The sequence below is a fragment of the Triturus cristatus genome, chromosome 11, assembly GCF_964204655.1.
Source record: "Triturus cristatus chromosome 11, aTriCri1.1, whole genome shotgun sequence".
Lineage (NCBI taxonomy): Eukaryota > Metazoa > Chordata > Amphibia > Caudata > Salamandridae > Triturus > Triturus cristatus.
Window position 1 is genome coordinate 576,556,497 of NC_140594.1, and position 25,586 is coordinate 576,582,082.

The following is a 25,586-nucleotide window of genomic DNA, read 5'->3' on the forward strand; positions in this document are numbered from 1 at the left end:
AGAAAGTGAAAAACTCCAGAATATTTGACAAACGGGACTTCAAAAGGTCAATGTCCCTCTCTCCGCACCACCTAACAAAACTGGACCATCTGGAAGAGTAAACAGACATAGTGGAGTGTCGCCTGGACGATAAAGTAACATTCACTATATCCGGCGGGAGAAAGAGGGAACTCAGGTTGCCCCGTTCAATCTCCAGGCATGAAGGTGAAGGGTCTGGAGGTGGGGGTGTAGAACCTGCCCCTGCGACTGCGAGAGGCGGTCTGCCCTGAGAGGGAGACGGAGCGGAGGGTGCGATAAGAGGTGAAGTAGATCTGCGTACCACACCATTCTGGGCCAATCCGGTGCGATCAATATAACTTGGGCCCGGTCTTGGAGAATCTTCCTAAGAACCCGAGGAATCAAGGGTATGGGAGGAAACGCGTAAAGGAGCAGTGCGCTCCAATCCAACTGAAACGCATCCCCAGCGCTCCCCGCATCGGATACTGAAGACTGCAGAACGATGGGCAGTGCTCGTTCTCGTGAGTGGCAAACAGGTCCAACCGAGGAGACGCCCACAGCTGAAAGATGCCATGGACCACCTCCGGATGAAGCCGCCACTCGTGATCGGCCGAGTAACGCCGACGGAGACTGTCTGCATGAACATTCAGCACACTGGCCAGATGATATGCAAACACACAGATCTGATGGTTCTGAGCCCAGGACCAGAGCCGCAGAGCCTTTCGACAAAGACGATACGACCCCACACCTCCCTGTTTGTTGATATACCACATCGCGGTAGTGTTGTCCGTCAGGACCTAAACCGACTAACCGCGAAGGGAAGGGAGGAAGGCCTTTGGTGCCAAACGAATCGCCCGCAATTCCAGCAGGTTGATATTAAGCAACCTCTCCTCTGGAGACCAAAGACCTTTGACCTCTAGATCCCCCAAATGAGCACTCCACCCTAGAGTGGAGGCTTCCGTGATCACTGTGGCCACCGGTGGAGGAGACTGAAAGGGCTTTCCTTGAGACAGGTTGCCCTGCACACACCACCAAATCAGCACCGCTGCAGCTTCTCTGGAGATCTTGACCTTCTCCCCGAGATCTCCGTTGTGCTGATACCACTGCCTGCGGAGGCACCACTGGAGTGTCCTCATGTGCCAGCGTACATGGTTGACCAACAGAATGCAGCAAGCAAACAGACCAAGCAGGCGAAGAACCTTCAGGTCTGGAACAACCGCTCCATCGTGAAATAAAGGAATCCTTTCCTGAATGTCGAGAATCCTCTCTGGAGGAGGGTAAGCTCGAGACACAGAAGTGTCCAGTATTGCCCCTATGAATAGGCTGCGCTGAGAAGGCACCAGGTGAGATTTGGGTACATTTATCGAGAAACCCAATTTGAACAACAGATGAACTGTCACCTGCAAGTGGCGCGAAACCAACTCTGGAGACTCGGCTTTCAACAGCCAATCGTTCAGGTAGGGGAAAACAGGAAGCCCTGACCTTCTGAGCTGAGCCGCTACCACCGCCATCACCTTTGTAAAGACTCGAGGTGCGGAAGTAAGACCGAATGGAAGAACCACAAACTGAAAATGTTGCGACCCTACCGTGAACCAGAGATACTTCCGATGCGACCTCAGGATGGGAAGATGAAAATACGCATCCTGTAGATCAATGGACAACATCCAGTCTTCCTGATGCAGCGCAAGAAGAACCTGAGCCAAAGTCAACATTTTGAACTTCTCCTGTCTGAGGTAAAGGTTCAAAATCCTGAGGTCCAGGATTGGCCTTAAGCGACCGTCCTTTTTGGGGGATCAGGAAAAATACCGGGAGTAGCAACCCTGACCCCTTTCCTGCTCGGGAACCACCTCTATCGCACCTTTCTGTAGCAAGGTAAGAACCTCCTGCTGTAAAAGCAGTAAGTGGTCCTCTGAGCACCAACCCTGGAGAGGAGGGTAAGGAGGAGGAAACTCCAAAAAGGGAAGGGCGAACCCATTCTCTACAAGATTCAAGACCCAACGATCTGATGTGATCAGTCTCCATTCTTGTAGAAAGTGGGACACCCAACCTCCAACATGTTCGAAGATGGGGGATCTAGAACTGCTTTCCTGATGTAACAACGGTGGTGGGAGGGGAAGTAGAGGAAGAGGAGGAGGATTGTTGTCGAGCTGCTCCCCGTGAGGCCTCTTTTATTCTTCCCTCTGTATGACTTGTACAAGGGATTCTGCTGTTGCTGACCCTGTTGAGATTGCTGGAAGCCATGAAAGGAAGCAGATCTCCCAAATCCACGATACCGCTTGTAGCCATATCCTCTGGACTGCACCTGGAGGCCTAGAGACCTTGTAGAAGCCCTGCCATCCTTACAAATGCTCTAAGACTGAGTCCGCCTTTGAACCAAAGAGTTTTGACCCATCAAATGGCAAATCCAGCAAAGTCGTTTGAACATCAGGTGAGAAACCAGACGATCGAAGCCAAGCCTGTCTCCTTGCAGGCACAGAAGATCCCAGCAGACGAGCTACAGAGTCAGCAGTTTCCCGGCCCGACTGAATCACCAGACGTGCCGCAGCCTGTGAATCAGAAAGGACTTCCAAGAAATTAGCCCGATCCTCCTCAGGCAACTTTGGAGCTAGCTGCATGACTGAGTCCATCAAAGCATGGATATACCTTCCAAGAAGACAGGTTGCATTAGTGGATTTAAGAGCCATACTTGCAGAGGAGAACACCTTCTTTGCCGCATGCTCCATTTTTTTTAGAATCCCTACCACCAAGAATGGTAGGGAAAGAACCAGAAGATTGCTTTGAACAAGAAGCCTGGACAACTAAACTTTCCGGCGTAGGATGTGAAGATAAAAAAGCCGGATCACCAGGAGTGGGCCTGTACCTTCTAGAGATGGAACGAGAAACCGCAGGAGCAGATGAATGTTCTGCCACACCTCCATTATTGGTTCCGTCAAAGCATCCATAAAGGGAAGCAACGGTTCAGAAGTTGAAGAAGATGTTTTAAGAACCTCCATAAGAATATTAGATTTCTCCTCAGCTGAGGGAAGCTGTAGACCAAGCAAATCAGCTGCCTTCCTTATGACCAGATGATAAGGAGCAATGTCTTGCACAACACCAGCATTCACAGATGGGAGATTATACTCAGGAGAAGTATCCAAGCCACTAGCCTTGTGAAGGCCCTCAAACTCATCCATAGAATCAACAATCTCTCCATCCTCCTGATTCTGAGCATATTTCTCCTCTTCAAGGAGCCTCTGCACCTCTCTCCTAGAGCGGTTTAGAAATCGGCATCGTGGCGCCACACGCGATGCCGGTGAAGGCATCAACGACGTCGACGGAGGAGCCTCAGCTTCCAACCTCGACGCCGATCGAACTCGAGGTGGCGCCGGGTCAACAGCCAAAGGAGTCCGAGGAGCCGGAGTGGAGGACCTCGGCGCCGGGAAATGCCAAGCCGGAGTCGATGGCAAGAAAGGCATAAAGGGTGCTTGAGGATAAAATTAAGGAACACCCAAGTTAAAGGCCAAAGGACCCACGAGGCCCGAAGGCGCACCGGATGGAGCAGAGGCCCTGGCAAACATGCCAAACATCGCATTAAGGAAATGTGAAGAATCTGACCCAGGCGCAGGAAAAGCAGGATATGGATCCGTACCTTCCTGAGGTCGGGCTGGAGGCTGAGGAGCCGGGGACGGCGCCCACACAGGTGAAGCCACCCGGCCTGGAGACGACTCCCTAGGCACCGGAGACATCTCTGGAGCCGGTGAGTCTTCATGCAGCGAAGAGTCTTTTGAAGCCGGGGATACCGGATCCGGAGATGGAACTGGCGTCACCTGAGGAGATGGAGATACTATGTCCTTTCTTCGAGGCTGCTCAGCCGGAGTTGGCGACTTCGAGGCCCTGGTTTTCGAAGAACGGTGCCGAGAGCCATGTCTCCTCTTGGACTTCTTATGTTTCTTCGACTTCGATGTATGGGAAGACTAAGACTTCGCCCTCTTTAGACCCCTCTTCTCCTTTTTGGCTTGGGCCATAAACAGCTTAGCTTCACACTCCTTAATAGCCTTGGGATTCATCTTCCTGCAGCTTCGACATTCTTCGACGTCATGATCCGAAGATAAACACCAGAGGCAATCTTCATGCGGGTCCGTGATCGACATATGCCCGTCACACTCTCTGCAGGGTTTAAACCCGGTCTTCCTGGAAGTAGCCATCAGAAACCAAAAAGTGATACAAAGTTTTCTTAGAAGAAAATGGAGAGCCCCTAGAAAAACAGTTAAGCATCGACGGCGTGGAAAAAAGGGAACTGACGTCAGCACGCCAATGAGGTCCTCTTATGGCTCCGATGACGTCATACGGTGTCGCGAGCGGAACCTAGCTATTGCGACGTCCTCGTCGACGTGGGAGAGCTAGGAAAGAATTTCCGCAGAATGCTGGCGCAGGGGGTATTCATAAGGTGAAGAATCCACAGGCAGAAGTATCCATCAGAAACCCCCATACGAGTTGTAGGCCACCATAAAGGCCTGTAACGAGAGAGAATCCTCTAACAACTGACGTAGCGCAGGGAAAAAGGACTATAAAGATTCTGGTAACGAACATCATATTACACTCAACAGATGTGCATGTGTTTTTTATGCCATGTTCCTTTTAATGTGCAGTACTTATTAACAAACATATGTGAACAACCAGATCTCAATGCGGTTAAATCCGTACTGTGAGATATATAACCAAACCTTCTTTGTGAATATGTCCACAGTTGGATTCTCGTATACACAGATTACAGGATTGAATCCAAGGAAACAAGCAATGTTATTCTCAATACAATGAATCATTAATGCGGTAATAACACAGGATTTGACCTTTGGACTCCAAGTAATACACTTGTGAATCCGTTAGCACGTGTTGGGTCACTTTATTTTCATTCCGACGGCATACATGTATTATTAGTATGTACTCGGATGTGAATGCATCAGTGAGATATGGCATGGGTGAGGAATGTTCTAAATCTTTTCCCCTCCCACGAAGGGTCAGGCAGGGATGTGTTCTGGCACCATTCCTTTTCCTCCTATTCATCAATGGTATGAACACTTACTTGGCCGCACACGGTAAAGACCTGCCAAAGGTAAAATCAGTTACTGTGCCCTCCCTACTCTACGCAGATGCTGCAGTGCTGATGGTCCGCACGGCTCCTGGGCCTAAAATTCTTGTTGACCTTTTTGTCAACTTCATGGATGAGCTGGAAGTAAATAGTACCAAAACACACTACATAATATGTGGGAGGAAAAACCCTAAAACTAGATCTATTGTCTTATACCATAACAGCAGGGCTCGAGTCGGGGGTACACGCAGGTACACGGCATCCCCCCACTCTGCTTTGGTCTGGAGATCACACAGGTTCAGGTTCAAAAACAAGTTTATTTAGACGATTGTCCATAAAACATTCTAAAAGCACACTTAATTAACACCTTTAAATGAGCCCCCCTGCTCGCTGCCCCACCACCCCAATACATTTCATTTTTAAAATTCTGTTTAACAGGTTGTAAAAACCGAGCAATCCCAACTGCCACATCTAAATATCGCATCTCAGGCAATAACTCCACCGCGTTGTTCCTATGAAGAGCATCATATTTAAAAAACAAAGGTCTTAAAAACTTGATCTGATTTGTGAGATAAAAAACGCAATCCATAAGAATATGCGTAAGAGTACATTTGACTTTCAGAGGGCAGGGACAAAGACCACTATTATTCTGCACCCCAGTCCTATGTGGGTGGGATGAATAGATTGGATTACATCTCACCAGAACCCTTAAAATTTATTTTCTCAAACCTGGGTCTGGTAACCGTGATAGATACGGGAAGACACTATCCTGGCCAAATGAAGCAAACGAGAAACTAATCGATGATTTCTTCTTTAAATATATTTAAATCAAATTGTCCTGACGCCATAACAGCAGATTCTCTCAGTACTCGTTTGCCTGGAAAAGCGAGCCAGGATGTGACTGTGCCACTATTTAAATGGAGGTTCTTAATTGCAGTTATTCTGGTTCTAACGGTCTTTGCCCACATCCTGTCACTACTTTGGATCTCTTCCGAACACAGTTTGGAGACTTTGACCACCTAATCATCCTCCAACAGAGTGTTAAAGCATCTTAGAGCCCGAGTAGCGGCCGCCATGTTCCAGGAAACCAGACTGCACTCTCTCCTTATAGCCTGGACCATGGTACCTTGGGGGAGTGATAGAAGTCTTTTAAGCACTTCCCCTTCCAGTCTGTCCCATTCATAGGTTGGATCAAGAGAAAAGACCTCTCCCCCATACACGCCTAACGGTGGGATCTTCCCTTCATCGGCCTTTAGTAATGGAATATGAGATAGCCCCCCAAATCTACCATTAAATCCAGATAGACAGCTTGCCTGCAATAGGGCTTTCTGTTTAATGGAATCCCAATGTGCGTCCCAATTCAGATTTCTCTTAAAAGTTAAACCCAGGTATTTATATTGATCCACTTGTTCCACCACCTGTGAATCTAAATACCAGATAAAACGCTGCACTTTTTCCCTGAAAATCATAATTTTAGTCTTTTCCAGATTAATGCAGAGCTGGTTCTGCTAACTATAAGATGCCAGGGCATTAAGTTTCCTCTGCAGACCAATAGGAGTATAGTCCAATAATACCAAATCATCTGCATTGAGCAGACAAGCGATATGCTGGTTCCCAATTTTAGGCGAGAAAGACTTTGATTGGGAAATAACTGAGATCACACAGGATGCAATAGGGATGTGATTGACGTCTGCTTTGGGTGTGAGCATGGTCTCACAATAAAATAGTTGAGTTATGTGGAGTTCTGTTGCTTGGACCTTGAGCCGCCCTGACCTGTTTCATAAGCCGCATCTGCTTAGCAAGGGGGATAGAAAGGCAGTTGGAGATCAGTTTTTAAAGCATCTAAAAGAAGAAAGGGATTCAGAGGTGCTTACGAGGGAGACCTCTAGATCATTTCTATCCTTTCAAACTGTGGCAGGTCTTGAACCTTACCTTCATGTTGTTACCCATCTATGAGAACGATTTTTGACTAAAATTTGATTGGGGTCCAGTCGATCACTTATCTGTTTTTCGCCTGGACAGTTGACCCAAAAACGACTGAGGTTTGCCCTTGTGATGGTTGCTCACATCAGTCTTTGGAGCATTTGGGGTTTTGTAAATGTTATGAGTTTTTATGACACAAGTATTTAATTACTATTATAAAATTGGAGGGGGGATTACAACACTTTCAGGGCTGCCTTTTTATACTTACGTTATTATCTGATCATGCAGTAATGCTGGCTGCCTCCACTTTTCTGAAAGGTGCTTTACACTGAAATAAAGTTATGAATTCATACTACTGTATTGCAAACCTGTCAGCCGCTCTTCTGGGTGCAGCACATTGGAGTGCTTTTTAGTATTTATAAATGTTACTAAATTGTTATGACGTTGGATTTTATTATGTATATTTATAAATTGTGATTTTGTGTGTGCTTAATTTTCAGTCTTTTATGATTATATCAAATCAAGATTTCATTAATTTCATTATGCAGTATATATGCACATGGTAATTTATTACTAATGTTTTGAGTGGGGAGGTCCATGACTCTCCAGAGGTGAGGCCATGAGTCAGTCATGTTGCCCCTAACAATGGCAATAAATATTAGAATATTAGAATGTTAAGCACTCGATTGCAGACAATGGAGTGCTCCAGGCTTCTACGGGCCGGTAGAAACCCATAGAGCAAAATTCGATTTTTTTTTTTCTCATTCACTGCTGCAGCTGTGAACAAAGGTCTCTCGGAGCCCGAGGGGATTTAAATCACCTTGGGCTCCGAGAGGCCTTTGTTTTATTTGTTCGAACATTTTGCCCTCTAGTGGCAGAATGTTCCAAATAGCCCTTTGTAGCTGGGCTATACCAGCCATTAAAGTCCCGATCCCTTGTTAAAGGCCCTCGCCTAATGGCCGGTAAAGCCCGGGCTATAAGGCTATAATAGAATACTCTCTGCAGATCTACAAATTATGTTTATTCTATGTTAGTTTGTTGTGTGTAGTAGTTACAAAGGTATTTAACCAGAAGACTAATATAAGGGTTTAATCTGTACATTGACAGAAAATCCCACTGAATATGCCACATGAGTATTAGCAGAGTGGTGTCGCTCTATCACAAAAATTTGTACATATATTCTGGGAGACTGTAATGAGTGCTCTCTCATGTTAGTTACACTGTTGTAATACGTGAATGTGCCTTTATTAGAATACTTGCTCTAAATAACGTATTATTGAACAACATTTATTTTCACGGCCATGGCATTCATATATTTATCAAGAAAGAAGCTGGAGGCTCGTCAGGTCCCGGAGCCCAAGATGCACAGCTTATTATATATGGAAGATCTAAAAAAAATAAGTTCAGCAAGTGAGTTCTGGCACGCACCATATATTGCCTTGAGCATTGCAAAATGTTGAATTATATTACACTATTGGTGTGCATTCTACCACTTTTGCTTTAATATATACCCTTTTCCGTCCGCAGTATAGTTTGCACCCGTGTTATGAGATGCTTGTACTTGAAAGTTTGTATGGTTAAGAAAACAATTTTATGGATATTGGACACTGTAGGTTCATTTTCCGAGTATAGCTCAGTGCACAGAGAATACGAGCGGTTTACTGTTGTGTTGTTATTTTCCAGCAAATGGTATTAATTATTTGGTATGCATAATTGCTTTATAATTTCGTTGTATAAACGCACACATATTGTATGTATTGAATCAAGGAGTAGGGTAATTGTATGTGTTTTAGCGCTTTTTGGGGGCACTTTTACCAGAGTATTTAGTTTATGCTCATACTGGTTTTTTCCAGTGTCACGTGATGTGAGTTTATCCCGTGACACGTTTTACAAAAATCCGATTCATTGCGGGGTTTTATTTGAACACGGACGCATTGTTTGGAAAGTGTGGAATACGCCATAGGTGGACGTATGTTGAATTATTTAGTTAACGTTGAACGTACGATTTGTTTTCACATGGGTTTGATATTCAGTGCGCAGGGTTTGGTCTGTTCATTTTATGGCATGTGGGGAGGGGTTTGAAGTGAGAGTATGTACACGTAGCATGGAGCACATTTTTTCAGCACTGGATTAAAAGTCGGGTAACAACATTAGGTTTCTGTTAATCGTTATTGGAGAGAGCACGTGTTTGACATGGAGCTCAGTAATTGAGTGGAAATGAAGCCAAAAAATGTAGCATTTAGTTTGATATTGAGTTTGTGACTGCATTAAATTCAAAGAAAAATATTTTGGTATGGATACGGATGTGATATTTTAAATATTAAGGCATTTGGGTTGATAAAATATCTCAGCATTGTTCATTCTACTTTATGTTTGTTGCTGGATGATATGTGGTTCTCATGTAAATCCTCTTTTACTGTAGTTACCCCTGAGGAAGGGCACATTTGCCTGAAATGCATTGGGATTACCATCTTGAAGCTGAATTATATGGGATTGTGAACCTTTTATGTCGGAGTAAACCCTAGATTGGCACTCGTTAAACTATTGGAAAGAAGGAGGGGATGTAAGTTTGGTCAAAACTTGGATGGCTTGTGGAATGAACTGGATAAAAACAAGAACTCACTGGTTGAACTTTGTTGGATCTTCCATATACAATAAACTGTGCATCCTGAGCTGCGGGACCGGACAAGAACCCAGCTTCTTTCTGGATACATTTACACACACGGACAGAGCACGTAACAGGGTGGCAAGCACCAATATCGCCTTGAGCATTGCAAAATGTCGAATTATCAAAATGTCGAATTATATAACACTACTGGTGTGCATTCTAACACTTTCGCTTTGATTTATATATTTATGCCATGGTGGTAAAAAAAATGCGGCCCTAAGGCACGTATTTTGATCAACTGTGCAAAATATGCATACTTGCATATCTATTACTAAAGTTCAACAATCAAATGCGAGTTTATCAACACAGTGCAGCAAAAGTGACATGAGAAAACACTTTTTACTTCCTCATTGATTGACTGAAACAATTACTTTACACAAGGATATAACACTCCTAATAGTTAAAATGTTCACTTGAGTGTGATTTTACCTAACAGCAGAAATTAACATCTTTTCATTCTGGATGTGGTTCAATACCTTTTGTTAAAACAAAGACACCCAAGAAAATAACCTAGGGGGCGGGGTACCCTTTTCGCCACTTCCCTGTCTGGAGTGCTACCTGGCCTGCATCACCCTGCGGCTGTAGCCGTTGCCGGCATAGGACCTCCACCATGCATTCCCAACTCTGCCGCGGACCTCCCTTGGCTAGGCTACAGGGGTTGCTGGGACAGCGGCCTGTGTTTCCTGCTGTTGCGGGCCCCCAGGGCCAGCGGCCGAGCCCTCCTGCGCTCGTGGGACGGCCCTGGACCCACTGCCCCCTACGTTCAAGGCCCCGCTGCAATCGGCGGTAGGTGCCGCTTGCTTTAGGGGGTACTGCTCTCCGCCGCACCGGTCCTCCATAGGCTTGTGGGCGTGGATTGTCTTCCTGCTGGACCCTGTGCACGCTGTGTTGGAAGACTGAGCCCCTACTAACCGAGGTGCTCTCCTGGGAAGTTCTGCAGCCCTCCAGTGTTGCATACGGGTTGCTCTCTCAGTGAGTGGTCTCTAGATGAGATGGACCTAGTGCATATTTGCTCCCAAGCTTCATCTAATGCTTGCTTAATTAACCACAAAGGAGAGGTTTCCCTTCCGCTTCGACACTGTTCCATCTTATTGCCCTCCTGTTGGCCTGTGGGTCTTGGGAGGCCTTCTACCCCCTCACTGTGCTGGCTGGATCTTTTGTGATTCAATAATCTGGTTCAATGCACATAGGTTTGTGTTGCATCCCATTGACGTCCTGTTGGCCTGCTGTGCTTGCCCTGCGCTGGCACCTCCTTCCTTTTTAGGTCTCGCCTAGCGACGCAGCGCATGCGCTGCTCGTCTTGGCGAGACTATTGTCAATTTGGTGTGCGACGGGGGACAGGACATGTGCGCGCCTGGACAGGACATGTGCACGCGCATGGCGTCTCCTCTTTAGAGGTTAGCTTTCACACGCTCCCACCGCACGCTTGATTTAGCTTTCAGTTACACTGGGCACTGCAACTATTCAAGGCAGACACATACATTTCAGAGCTCAAGCATATCAACATATTTTTTCTGTAGATTCGATCGCTTGATTTAGCTTTCAGTTTAACTGCGTGCTGCGACTATACAAGGCAGACACATACATTTAAGAGCTCAAGCATATCAACATCTTTTTTCTGTAGATTCGCTTGCTTGATTTAGCTTTTAGTTTAACTGCGTGCTGCAACTATAGAAGGCAGACATATACATTTCAGAGCTTAAGCATATCAAGATCTTCTTTCTGTAGACATGCTTTCTTTGCTTGTGTGTTTTTGACTCTCCGTGCTTCTCCCTCTGCCCCGCACTCTGTCCTGACACTTATCCTCATGTTCTTCACTCGCCGTCCCGATCCCTCTGCCCCGCACTCTGTCCTCCCACTTATCCTTATGTTCTTCACTCGCCGTGCTTGTCCCTCTGTCCCGCAGTCTGTCCTCCCACTTAAACATATGCACGCGCTCTACCGTTGCTTGCGCCTGGCTGCTCGCTCCCTTTTTGTCTTTATTAACTCCCTCGTGTTTTATTATGTGCCGCATGGTATTTACTTTGCTTTTCTTCGCTCTTGTTGCCTCAACAAACAGTGCCGTAGTCTGTTCCCTCTACCACACACTCTGTCCTGCCACTTATCCTTGTATTTTTGCCTACCCGTGCCTGTTCCTGTACCCCTCACTCTGTCCTGCCACCTATCCTCATGTTACTCCCTGGCCCTGTCTTTCACTCTGCCCCGCACTCTCTCCTGCCACTGAAACATATGCACGCGCTTTACCTTTGCTTGCGCCTGGTTGCTCCCTTCATAGCATGGACAGGAGATGTGCACGCGCAGTGTACGGCGTCTCTTTCGGCGTTTCAGGACAGGAGATGTGCACGCGCAGTGTACGGCGTCTCTTTCGGCGTTTCAGGACAGGACATGTGCACGCCAGGACAGGAGATGTGCACGCACGGCGTCTCTTTCGGCCACTCACGTGATGCTGCTTTGTGATGGCGCACGCTCCTCGCAAGCATCTCACTGCCTTGTCGTGCACGCACCACTTGCGGGCTCGCATGCTTTGAACAATAGTGCAGTGGTGATGAACAGCGGTGCATGGGTGATGGCTTTGAAAAGCGCAGTGGTGATGGCTTTGAACAGCGCAGTGGGGATGTACTTCTGGTCCCAAGGTTCGACTAAGCAATGTAGGTTATGTGCTTTTCTTTGGTATTGCCCTGCAGGCAGGCTCTGAAGAACAATGAAAGCTTGGCTGGTCCTCTATGCTTGAAACCTAGGTTTGCTGCGGACGCACCAGTTTCACAATGTACGGTGCGAATAAGGCGCAGTTCGGGTGAAACCGAATGGAAAAAAGCTTTCAATGGGATGTGTCACAGCCTGGCCCAGTTCTGCCTCTCTTGGCTTGTAACAATGAGCTGACTAATTTACTAAGTAGTTTTACTTCCTCTGCGTTAATTGTGTAACCATGGTTACAGGAACAAAAGTACAACCGGTGGAGGAAGGTAGGGAGTGCAAGCATTTCTGAAATGTGCAAATGTGGCCCAAGCTAGAAGAGGGACGTATCCGACGTGCGTGAATGCGGGCGTCTGGTGCGTGTACATGCTTCTCACGAGTGCGAGGCATCCTGTGTGTCAGTCTTCCTTCTGTACACATCCTAGGGGGTGCCTGGGTGAGTCTCTGGGTAGAGGGAGGCTCAGGTGTCTCACTATGTACCCTGCATTCTTCACTGCTGAGGAATGTTAAACATTTGACTTGGACGTCCGACAGCTTTCAGCTTTGAACATGTTGGGACAAGTTTGTGCTGACACTCGCACCCCGGGAGCCTGGCTCGCACTGATGCCCTCGGCACCCACTGGTCCAGAGGAGGTGATTGAATGAACAAAACGTGGCCTTGGATGCCTGGCGTGGATTAATACTGAAGGCAGCCAGGCAGGTAGGTGATGATCTGAATGACTGCCCCAGTTTGGCGTTCTCCAGGATGCTGCTCTATACTTGTACCCCATGGGTTGTCACGGGGCAGGTATCAAGCAGTCCTCGGCTCTATTACTGGGATGACTGTTGCTTTTAATCTTTTGCGTCCCAGTTTACTTTCAGCAATGGAAAGGATCATGATGTGGACAGTCAAGCCCTGGCAACCAGTCACGGTGACTGTATAGGGCCGCCATTCACTGGCAGTGGCGAGTCACTCCTGTGCAACGGTGACCTGGGTGAGTGCCGGACTCCATCCATTGATGATCTAGGCAGTCACTAAGCCCAGTCGAGCCTGATATCTGCCCTCCTACATATCAAGCTCGAGTCCACATTGGAGAGAACTGAGGAAGGTGGAGCAAAAGGTAATTATTTTACAGACCCCTCCCCTCCCCATTTGTGAGACTCCATTCATGCCAGTAGAGCCTACAGATGTGGCAAAGTATGTCAACACCTGGACTCACTGCGTCGGCCACAGTGATTTGTTCACAGTCCCACAAAGCACCGGGACACCTACCTACTACTGACTCTGTGCAGCTAAGCCGGCCCGAGTGAACTTGATGCACAGCGGGCAGCCAGCCACCAGAGAGGCGAGTACAGCCTTGGAACTGCAGCTGCTCTCGAGCTGGCCGCCCGCAGCCCGTCGCTGCAATTCAATCATTTCATAAAGTAGGTGTGTGCCTAGTCCTGGAGTCAGTGAGGGGCATTCACGGAGTTGTGAGTAATATTAAAGTTCCAAATATATGCTTGGCTTGCCGGTTTTCTCCTCCAAAGGTTCACGCATACACAAAGTTACACCCCTGACCCGCACTCACAGACTTCCTGCACACAGCGCTGCAAGTCACAGAGAACTAGTATCACACATGGCACAACACCTTTCTCAGGGCGGCGGGCTAAAATAATCATGCTGCACTGTGCAGCTGCTAACAGAGACAGCAGAGTCAGTCAACCTCTCCAGTGCAGGTAGACAAAATGCTCTACATGCAAAATATGCTTGGAGCCTGCCAGTGCCTATTAATTCGTGCATGATTGATTAAAGGAGCGATCGCCAGAGGTTGGAGGGATCCAAGCCGGTGACTAAATCTAACGTGAATGCTCTTTCTCTCTTTTCAGTGTGTTATGTGTTGTTTCATTTTGAGACAGATGACATGGCATACCCTGAAAAACCTGGCCGATCAGAACATAGAGCAGCTCTAAATTAGGTTTCGTTTGCAGAATTCCATCCCGGATATAATAATTCGCCTCTGGGCCACAAGTGGAAGGATCATTACCCACAGCAGATATGGTGTGTACAGCAAAGTGGAGACAGGGCCCTGCACACAGCATGCCCCTCCCCTTCAAAGTATGGAGGTCTTTACTGCAGATTGTGTCAACCAGGGAAAGTGCACCCGTTATAGAACTAGTGATCCGAATCCCACTGATACAGCTTCGGGGACAGACATTTGTACTTTTACACTGTTATAGCGCCACACACTGCGACTTCTGGGCACTTGACTAAACACCATGATATATACTGAAAAATCACAATCAATCTGAGGACTGACCCATGTGACAGCTGTGCCTCAGTCACACTCTTATTCTGAGGCATAATCATCCGAAACCAAGTGGAATAGCTAGTTTTCACAAGCCCCCTTAAGCATAAAGTAGCTCAGTGGGTTCAGGCCGAAGATGTGCTTTCAGACGTACCACTTCTAGAGGCTCCAGAGCACATTCAGAGCCCTCCACAACCATCTCCAGTCACCTGCATAAACTTATTATCAATCTATCAGTCAAAGGGTTTATAAAGCTCGCTACTCACCCGTGAGGGTCTCAAGGCGCTTGGGGGGGGGGGCAGATCCTGAACGCCCCTGTATTCTTTGCATGCGCCATACAAATGGGAAGAACAAAGTTGATTTACATTGAGTGCACTGGCACGGACACAAATATGTCACGCACCGGTACTTGTTTTTAGGTCTCGCCTGGCGACGCAGCGCGAAGCCCTGTCGCCAGCCAGATCTATTGTTACTGACTTGCCTCGGAAAGGAGACAGGAGATGGGCACGCACAGGGGCGATTGCAGGTTGTGAACGCGCCCGTGAACACGCACGTACAGACACGCGATGTGTCCCCCTTCCGTCCTCACCAGCCTCATGTAATTTTTTTCTTAAATGTGCACGCGTGCTCTAAACGTACAGCATGCCCCACTTACTAGCTCTTGTGGGGACTATGCGCTGGTCTCGTGTCTTCAGCGGCTCACTGCAGCACCACGCGGGGCTCCGTCTTGCTCACAGGAGCCCCGCCTGAAATCCTGCTTTGGCCGCACCATGCGGCATTCACGAAGGCGGGGCGGGTTCCCGCCGGACTTCTGCTTCTTCTTTGCCTTGGGCGCTTTGGCGGCCCCCTCCCTGGGCCGCATGAGCCGCGTAGCACTCATTAAAGTACGGCGGCTTTTGAAGTCCACACGCGCCGCCACTGGGCATGAGCCGCAGAACACGCGAAAGTTCCAGGTTCAGCGCATGCGCAAGCAGCCCTCGCCCTCCCAGGTCTCCTCCCCGGCCCGGATGTGGAGCTGCTTTCTGTTTTGCTTGTTTCTGTAGTCACCTTCTGCTCTCTCCCTCACCCTTCCCCTCACTCCTGTTTACTCATTCCTCATTGTATCCCCTGCCTCTATCACTGACCGTCTCGCTTTGCCGCAATCTCCCATCCCATGGGCTCTATCTGCATGGCTTTCTTCCTGTCGCCACTCCCTCTGCTCTGGTTTGGCTCAGTTTGTTCCTGTTCCCTCCCTCTGCCACGGCTTGTTTTTTAAAAGCGCTCACCTGACTTGCTCAGAGAGCGCCATTGTAAACAAGGCTGTTCTTATTTTGTCACGTTAGATGGCGCTTGAAAAAGTGGACCTCGTAAAGTGACTTCAAAGGCAAACCACTTCTCAAAACAGCAGAGATAATTCCTTCTATCCTTTCTATTGACGCGCATTCGGCATCCCTGTTCTTGGCAGGAAGGAGCTATTGAAGCAATAATCAAACAGCTGAAGCCACAGTTGACCCGGGTTGCTGTTTTTAAGTAAAAGCACATTCGCTTTTTTTAAATGAACTAATATGACGTACTTTTTAATTGTTGACCACACGGAAAAAGGTGTTTTAATTATTATGAGGCAAAATGAAGCAACATAGCAAACCTTTCAGCCTCATATCGTACTTGTGTTGTTTACAATTGTTTCCTCTGCTGGAAAAGGGGCGGGGTAGGACTGCATATGCGTTTGTTTACTACAGATCTCGAGTGCAGCCCTGCTCCGCTGCTTCTCTGAAAGCCAGTTATTCATTATTTCCTCCTACTTGTTTATTCTACCAAATGTATGTTCTTCACTTTTTATTTTTAACTTATATCCACGTGTTTCTTCTCATCCTTTGCTTCTTCTCCCCTCCCATAAGCCCTCCCGTCCACATTTTTTCCACCCCCACCCGGGTTTATTCTCCCCTCCTTCACAGTTTTCAGCCTCCATTTCTTCACTCACCCTCCTGAGGGGAAAGTAAAGCCCTATGAAGGAGCCAGCCTGGCCGCTTTATAGAGCTTTTTTTTTTTATCACCCAGTTATCCACTGTGATCAGGACATCACGGAAGACGAGTCTCCCGCGCCCTTCAAGATGGCGGCGGCAGAGACCCATTCTACCAAGGGAGGCGCTCTAGTCGTTTCGGCCGGCGCGGAGCTGACGTCACAGGCGGAGACAAGAGAAGCGCGGTCGGAAGCGGAGGAGAGTCGAGCGGGGAAGGAAGGAGCGAGCGGAGCAGACCGAGGAAGGATCAAAGACCGCAGGCAGCTGCACGGTGACATCGGAGAAGAAGAACAGAGACGGCGTGAACCTCCAGCAGACACCGCTCTAGTGTCTAGTCGTCCCAGGGAGGATCAGGACGCCGAGACACCCACTGCTACAGTCCCGGAGGACTGTAGCTTCAGGTCAGTGTCTTTCCTGGAATATCTAAAGCACTTAACGGGGAGGGGGAAGGCCAGGAGACCACCAGAAACTGGGCACTAGTTAGGACCGACCTATCCCCACACGACTTCCCTACCCTCACAAATCGTGGTGATAAGAAAACAGGTGGAGGGTTTGTCACAACCTAAAACCACAGTGCTTATACTGACGGGAGGTTTGTTCTTTTGTTTTCCCTTTTCTCCCGGGGACGCCCTTTTGCCCAGAGAACGCCTAAAGGAAGCAGACGTAAAGGGAACCAGAGAGGGATACAAGAAAGCGAGCACCGTATCTGGGACATCACCTCCTCTATTGCTGGAAGGACTTTTAGTTTGATGCATTTCTTTGTTAAATTACTACTGACTCACGATCTTCATCAGCATCCGCTCAGACTTTGTCTACTTCTTTAATAAACCCCACTCAAACCTAAACCCAGGGACTCACAGAGTACGTCATTCCTCATAAGAAGCAAGGGTCAGTTACAGGTCCCAAGGGGGGGGGGCCAGACCACAGTGGTGTCAGAAGTGAGATACTCATCTGAGGCTTGAAGATGACCCAACCCGTGACCCTACAGGACATAATAACCCAATTAGCTGAGGGACAGCGACATTTGCAGATAGTCCTAGAACAGCAAAACCAAAACGCCCAGAAGGAGAGGGAGTCATTCCAAAAGGCTCTGACCGAACAAGCATCCCTACTAACCAACAATCAACAAGTACAGGACACGGCCATTTTGAGGCTCACAGATGCGATAGCCAACACAAGAGTGCATCCCCATGTCCCGGGCAGTGTGTTACAAAAGTTTCAAGAGGGAGAGGACCCTGATTATTTCTTTACGAATTTCGAAAGAGTAGCTACCACTGCTGCTTGGCCACCGGAACGATGGGGACAGTATATAGCACCGCTGCTGTCAGGGGAATTACAAGCAGCCTACCAAGCTGCCAACCCCGCGGGCACCACGCCCTACCAGGAAATTAAGAGGGCTATCTTGGAACGACTGGGTTGTGATCACGAGTATTATAGGACTAGGTTTCGTAAAGAAAAGTGGGTGACCGGCGATAATCCTAGAGCCTTGTTCTACCGCATTCAAGATCTGGGAACTCGATGGCTTCAGCCCAGTACTGCCACCATGGAGGATGTAGTGGAGAAGGTGTTCTTAGAACAATATCTGGAAGCTTTACCCTACACTACTAGAGCGTGGGTAAAACAGCACCCGGGGTTGACTCAACAGACTGCTATCGATTTAGCCTGTGCTTATCATCGGTCTCCAGACTTCAAAGCCCAACCAACAAGACTCCCACCTTTTTCCCTCAAGACACCTCCCAAACCACCCGGTGACGGGGATAAGAGACCCTTGTCCATGCCAAAACCAGTTCCCAAAACCCTATCGAAACTACCTCCACCTCACCAGGGGCCCCAGTGTTTTCGTTGCTCTGAATGGGGGCACCTAGCTAGGAATTGCCCTTTGAACACTGACCACTCAGAGCCCATGGAGGTAGGATGGTCCCGTGGACGGGCGTTAGTGACAGGAAGCCCTAGCCAGAGGTATAAGAAAGCTGTCAGGATAAACGGGATACCTATAGAGGCGTTGTTAGATACAGGATGTCACCATACCGTAATAGCCAGTGAGATACTGCCAGAGAACAAAGTGTGTGAGGGGGAGACGGTGCTGGTGTCCTGTGTACACGGCGATGTCAGGCCTTATCACTTAGCTGAGATCGTACTAGAGATAGACGGGTATCCACAAGTGAGGAAAGTAGGGATAGTACCAGGATTGCCTGAAAAAGTTTTGTTAGGAACTGATCTTCCCCTCTTTCATGACTATTTAACCGAACTCATGCAGGCAGATGCAGATTGGTTACAAGAGGCTCCGTTCTGTACCGAACCTATATCTAGACCCCAAGATAGGGAGAAGAAATCTCGTAGTGAGAAAAGGAGAGATAAAGAACAATACGCCCAGGCCTGTTCTGGTGTATCCTCATGTATGTTTTCTTCCTCAGACAACAACACTACTCCCGCCCGCAGTTTTCGAGCAGACCAGAAAGACGACAGCACCTTGTTACAGGCATGGAAGCAAGTTCAGGAAGTCGACCCCAACAAGGTAGGCCCTTACTTTTTTGTAAAAAAAGGTCTCCTGTACAGAGCCGTCAACGGTCCCGGAGGAAGGGACGAACAACTGCTCATCCCAGTAGCATTCAGAGACCAAGCGCTACAGCTTGCTCACAACCAAACAGGGGGGGGGGGGCACTATGGACAGGAACATACCCTGAAATATCTACTGGACAGGTTTTATTGGCCAGGGGTGTATAGAGAGACAGCCCGATACTGTGCAGAGTGCCCCAAATGTCAAATGATCAATCCTTCCAAAGACCGAAAAGTACCTCTGTGCCCGTTACCTATCATTGATGTTCCCTTTCAGAGGGTAGGCATGGATTTGGTAGGCCCTCTAATAAAGTCAGCAAGGGGTCACCAGTACATATTGGTCCTAGTGGACTATGCTACCCGTTATCCAGAGGCGATCCCTCTCTCTAGCATGACCACGGTAGCCGTGGCCCAGGCCATGATTTCCTTCTTTTCCCGAGTAGGGTTCCCATTAGAACTCTTAACTGATCAAGGGACCCCTTTCATGGCCAAATTAATGAAAGATATCTGCAAGATCCTAGGGGTACGACAAATCCGAACCTCTGTGTATCACCCCCAAACTGATGGACTGGTGGAACGGTATAACCGAACCATCTTGAAGAAACTGATCGGGGATACAGGAAAGGATTGGGACCGGAAGTTGCCTCTGGTTCTATTCGCCATTAGAACGCGCGAACAAAAGTCCACAGGATTCAGTCCCTTCGAATTACTGTTTGGACGTACCCCTCGCACCTTATTAGAGATGGCAGCAGAACAATGGACAGAAGAGGAGGACGAAGGGAAACCCCTGTTAGGTTATGTGTCTACCTTGAAAGAAACCCTAGCCACCTTATGGGACACGGTTCATCAAAACCTGGAGAAAGCCCAAGCTAATCAAAAAGCTCAGTATGACAGGACCAGCAAAATGAGAGAGTTGAATGTAGGTGATAAAGTACTGATTCTATTACCGTCCTCAGAAAAGAAACTGCTAGCCACATGGCAAGGCCCGTATACCATAACCCAAAGGGTTACTCCGGTCTCTTACAGAATAGCAGTTCCTCACACTAATGGTCCAGGACAGACCTACCATATAAACCTTATAAAAAAATGGGAGGAGAGAGAGAACACCAACGGGGATGGAAGCGGGATACGACCTGTGCGCCACGTGACCCTCCATAAACCATTGGACATATGCATGAAACCCGAAGGACTGTCCCGAGTAGAAATACCCCAGTTGGGATCCAGGTTATCCCCCGAACAAAGGGTACAGGTCCATAATCTACTAACTCACTACACCGGGTTGAGTTCTGGGGAACCCGGACGTACCTCTCTTGTGGCTCACGACATTCTTACCCCAGAGGGAGTAGTGGTAAACTTAAAACCATATAGGATACCACAGGCTAGGAGAGGGGCTGTTGAAGCAGAGGTAGAGTCAATGCTCAAGGCTGACATAATCGAACCGTCCCATAGCCCTTGGCGCTCACCCATTGTGCTAGTGCCTAAACCCGACGGCAGTCTCCGTTTCTGTATAGATTTCCGTCAGGTGAATGCACACTCCAAATTTGACAACTACCCAATGCCCAGGGTGGACGAGTTAATTGAAAGATTAGGAGAGGCTAGAGTCATGTCCACAATCGATTTAACGAAAGGATATTGGCAAATTCCTTTAACCGAGTCTGCCAAGGAAAAGACAGCGTTTTCCACCCCCTCGGGGCTATACCAGTTTAAGGTTATGCCGTTTGGGTTGCACGGAGCGCCTGCGACATTCCAAAGACTCATGGACGTTCTGTTAAGGGCCCATCAGGACTATGCTGTCGCCTACTTGGACGACATAGTGGTATACAGTCCCGATTGGGACACACACTTAACACATCTTAATTACATCTTTAAAACCTTGAGAGACGCTGGTCTTACCATGAATCCAAAGAAAACCACCCTTGGAACCCATCAAATTGATTATCTGGGGTACACCATCAGGGATGGTACGATTTTACCGCAACACAATAAACTGGAAGCCATACAGAACATTCCCCGCCCCACTACTAAAAGAGATGTTCGGGCTTTTTTAGGGTTAGTGGGGTATTACCGTAGATGTATTCCCCGGTTCTCTGACCTGGCCAGTCCCCTCACGGATCTACTGAGACACACAACTACAAAGATAGAAAGAGACTGGGGACAGAGACAAGAGGACAGTTTTAGTTCCCTAAAAACTGCCCTGTGCAGTGCCCCTGTTTTGTCCTGTCCGGACTTTAAGAAATCTTTTGTACTACAAACAGACGCCTCGGATAGAGGGTTAGGGGCTATCCTATCTCAACCTGATACTCAAGGGCTCCTACGACCTGTGTTGTTCTTAAGTCGTAAATTGTTCCCTAGAGAAACGAGATATGCCACCATGGAAAAAGAATGCTTAGCCATCAAATGGGCCGTGAAAGCCCTGCAATACTACCTATCGGGGAGACATTTCTTTCTGATAACGGACCATGCACCCTTAACCTGGTTGGCCACAAATAAGAATACCAACGCTAAAATTCTGAGGTGGTTCTTAGCTCTGCAACCCTTTTCCTTTCAGACAATGCACCTTCCGGGGCGAATGCAAAGTAACGTGGACTTCCTATCTCGTTGTCCTGTTTCTGAATGGCCCGATCGTCCATCCCCAGGGGAAAGGCAGTGTGATCAGAACATCACGGAAGACGAGTCTCCCGCGCCCTTCAAGATGGCGGCGGCAGAGACCCATTCTACCAAGGGAGGCGCTCTAGTCGTTTCGGCCGGCGCGGAGCTGACGTCACAGGCGGAGACAATAGAAGCGCGGTCGGAAGCGGAGGAGAGTCGAGCGGGGAAGGAAGGAGCGAGCAGAGCAGACCGAGGAAGGATCAAAGACCCCAGGCAGCTGCACGGTGACATCGGAGAAGAAGAACAGAGACGGCGTGAACCTCCAGCAGACACCGCTCTAGTGTCTAGTCGTCCCAGGGAGGATCAGGACGCCGAGACACCCACTGCTACAGTCCCGGAGGACTGTAGCTTCAGGTCAGTGTCTTTCCTGGAATATCTAAAGCACTTAACGGGGAGGGGGAAGGCCAGGAGACCACCAGAAACTGGGCACTAGTTAGGACCGACCTATCCCCACACGACTTCCCTACCCTCACAAATCGTGGTGATAAGAAAACAGGTGGAGGGTTTGTCACAACCTAAAACCACAGTGCTTATACTGACGGGAGGTTTGTTCTTTTGTTTTCCCTTTTCTCCCGGGGACGCCCTTTTGCCCAGAGAACGCCTAAAGGAAGCAGACGTAAAGGGAACCAGAGAGGGATACAAGAAAGCGAGCACCGTATCTGGGACATCACCTCCTCTATTGCTGGAAGGACTTTTAGCTTGATGCATTTCTTTGTTAAATTACTACTGACTCACGATCTTCATCAGCATCCGCTCAGACTTTGTCTACTTCTTTAATAAACCCCACTCAAACCTAAACCCAGGGACTCACAGAGTACGTCATTCCTCATAAGAAGCAAGGGTCAGTTACAGGTCCCAAGGGGGGGGGCCAGACCACATCCACCCCCCACCTCAACACCTGCGGGCGCATAGACAGAATGGGTGAGCAACTGGATCACCAGGGGACCACGATTGATGGCACAGAGTAGAGGATATCGGGATTAGAGGATAGCACCACAACCATGCAGAAACGAATGGACAAGACGGAACGCATTCTGAAACGAGTTGCTGTTAAGAACAAGGACCTTAAAGCCTGGTCGCGTAGGAATAACATTCGCATTTCCGGAATTGCCGAAACTAGCAACATGAGCCAGTCGGACACATTCATGGCAGTTTCTCCTCCACCTGATGTGGAGTATGCTCACCATTTCCTGGGCCCTCGCCCCTCCGAGGGCGCCCCCCTCGCTACCTCATAGCACGTCTCTTCAACTACAGGGATATGCACAATGCCCTCCATCTGGCATGGAAGAGGGGTCCACTTCATTATCAGGGTGCCAAGATTTGACTATATCCAAACTTTACACCGATGGTACAGGATGCCCGCCACAAATTTTGTGATGATAAAAACACTCTCCGTAAATTAGGCCTCTGGTATGCAATGCATAAATAGGGGGACCAGTGTCTTCAACACAGCAGTGGATGTAACGTCCTTCTGTAAAAAATTATCCTCTAAGTCTCCCTCCCACCGGTGGACTGCGCCTGAGCATACTGAATCGGATACTTCTCAGCATTCGCCTTCCCCCGGCCACTCACAACCGATGTGATTGTTTTACCCTGGTCTGTGAGCCACATATATATGACACTCTATCAGGTTCTTTGTTATTTGGCACTACCAATTACTCCATTAGATTTCTGAACATGCTACAATTTTATATCCGCGGTTGATTCTTACCTATGTTGCAAGACTCTTTTCATAAATGGGCCGTTGTTGGTCGAGTAGTTGTTACACCCCCATGGTGAACACCAACTTATATCTAATGGAATTCATTTCTTTCTTGTTTTCTCTTTTTGGGATTCACAGGATGTCTTGTTATCTGGTGTGGGTGGGGGGACGCGGGGGCATGAATATTTTGATTTTGTTAATATTATATTGTCAAATACTGTTTGCTTGCTGCGAAACATCCCACAATTCAGGGCAGGCAGGCGTGGATGGTCTCCCACTCGGTGCAGCAACTGATCACAGCATCAGCCCCAGTCATTGTAATCCACAGGTCTAAGAGCCACTCCCCACCAATGGTCTCTGGCGGGGGCCAGCAAGCAGGGGCAACCGCAGCCTCCGGCAGGTACGATCATGATCCCACAGTTAGGGAAACCCCCGATCACGGTAAAGGCACTGGCTGGGTTGCCCTCAAGGGCAAAATCCAGAAGCACTACTCCAATAATGTCCTGTACAGGGGCCCCCACAGTCGTCTGCAGTCTTGTCCGTGGCCTCCTATGGGTGCATCCGGAACGCCGGAAGCTCGTAGCCCAGGAGGCTGTCCGCCACAGTGAGGCTGCCACGGGAATGTGGGCTGCAGCAGGCCAGGGACCCGCAAAGAGCTCTCACAGGGACCAAAGTGAGCACCACAGCAGTGCCGCCAATAGGTACTAAACCCGGGCTGAAGAGCCCCAGTGAGCAGGTAGCTCGTCCAGATGGCTGGCACGGTGGGGCAGAGCTCTAACAAGGCTGGATACCTTCAGCGAGCAGTTGAGCTGAAAACAATTTGCTGCTGTGGAGAAGAATGTAGCGGGATCTGTGCAAAGTCAAGCCGAACAGTGATGCAGCTTGGGTCAATCAGCTGGCAGGTAGGTCTCAGTCTTCATTTCAGTTCTTGGAGCACTTTTTGATGAAAAGGTTTTTAAGTGCCAGGTTTTTGGAGATGTACAGTCAACACCACAAACAAGGGTCCAGGACCTGAGGATTTTAAGACTTACACCAGCAGAGGCAAGGTGCAGGGTTTAAGACAAGAGGAGCTAGTTATGTTCCTGTAGTTCACACAGGTGACCAGCCAACTAGCCCTCTAAAACAGCAGGAAAGAGGTGAGGACAGATCGTAGGAGCACCACAAGGGACGCACCTTGAGGCAAGTGTGACTACAGCGGTCCCTCATTCCCCCCTTCCCATGGGACATCCCAACCCCTAACCTGGTGTTTCAAGTTTTCACAGTAGAATTTGATAAAGGTCAACCTTCCAAGTGGATGTATCTTAGTCTTTTAGAGACTAGATAGGAGCCCTATTAGTATGTCCTGATGAATGCCATGGACCCTCCTGGCCACGTTGGCAGAAACATTTTGACAACACTGATGGGGATGGGGTACTAAACCCCGTGTCCCCACCCTAGCTTTTATTATTAAGCAAACCCCATATAAATAAAATTACATATGGAGTTGGCATTAATTTTTAAATCACTCACTCACCTCCTTGCACAGGCCCCTACTTAGTTGTAGAAGTGCCTCCCTGTCTCCAGGTGAAGGCCCGCTCTCTATCAAACGCGGTTTTTAGAGAGCAAGGACTGCAGATGATGAAGCATGACACCTGGTAGTGTGTGAGGACAGTCCTTCCAATTTTTTTATATACCCAACACCACACAGAAGAAGGCGCAGTGCACCTTTTTCCATCTTGGAATCAGACACTCATTCAGGGTAGCTTCTTTTTCTGTGTATCTGTATTACTTGGATGCCAGCTCACCTTGAATACCCCGTGGCCTCTTGTTCCCTCCTCTAGTGAATACTGGCGTTAGTGTGTGTATGTCTCACAAGAGGATAGCATATGTGACCATACAGCCCCAAGTGCTTTAAAAAGTACTACAGACAGATTGTCAAATATGTTCTAACTACCTGTATATAATTGTCATATCACAAGACTTCTTTGCACAAGCACTTTATACATACTATGCAGAGAGCACCCTTTCACTGATTCCACTCACAATCATGATCCACAATGTTCCCTTGATGTAATAAATTCTG

General features: G+C 48.2%; 3 protein-coding genes across 5 annotated transcripts in view; 2 read left to right on the forward strand and 1 right to left on the reverse strand.

Annotated features, from left to right (window-relative positions):
* PIWIL2 (piwi like RNA-mediated gene silencing 2) overlaps window positions 1-25,586 on the reverse strand; it is a 1,855,951-nt gene that overhangs the window by 1,580,875 nt on the left and 249,490 nt on the right. The window lies entirely within an intron of this gene.
* Window positions 1-25,586, forward strand: part of LOC146785111 (uncharacterized) — an 89,694-nt gene that overhangs the window by 12,351 nt on the left and 51,757 nt on the right. The window contains exons 2-3 of the mRNA XM_085633758.1: window positions 16,655-17,018; window positions 19,032-19,132. Coding sequence (XP_085489884.1) covers window positions 16,655-17,018; window positions 19,032-19,132 — 465 coding nt within the window. The remainder of the gene's footprint in view (window positions 1-16,654; window positions 17,019-19,031; window positions 19,133-25,586) is intronic.
* On the forward strand, window positions 17,025-19,024 carry LOC146785112 (uncharacterized; the record flags this gene model as incomplete). Its single annotated transcript, XM_085633757.1, has 1 exon — window positions 17,025-19,024. A coding segment is annotated over exon 1 (1,443 nt), but the record flags the coding sequence as incomplete, so codon positions are not given.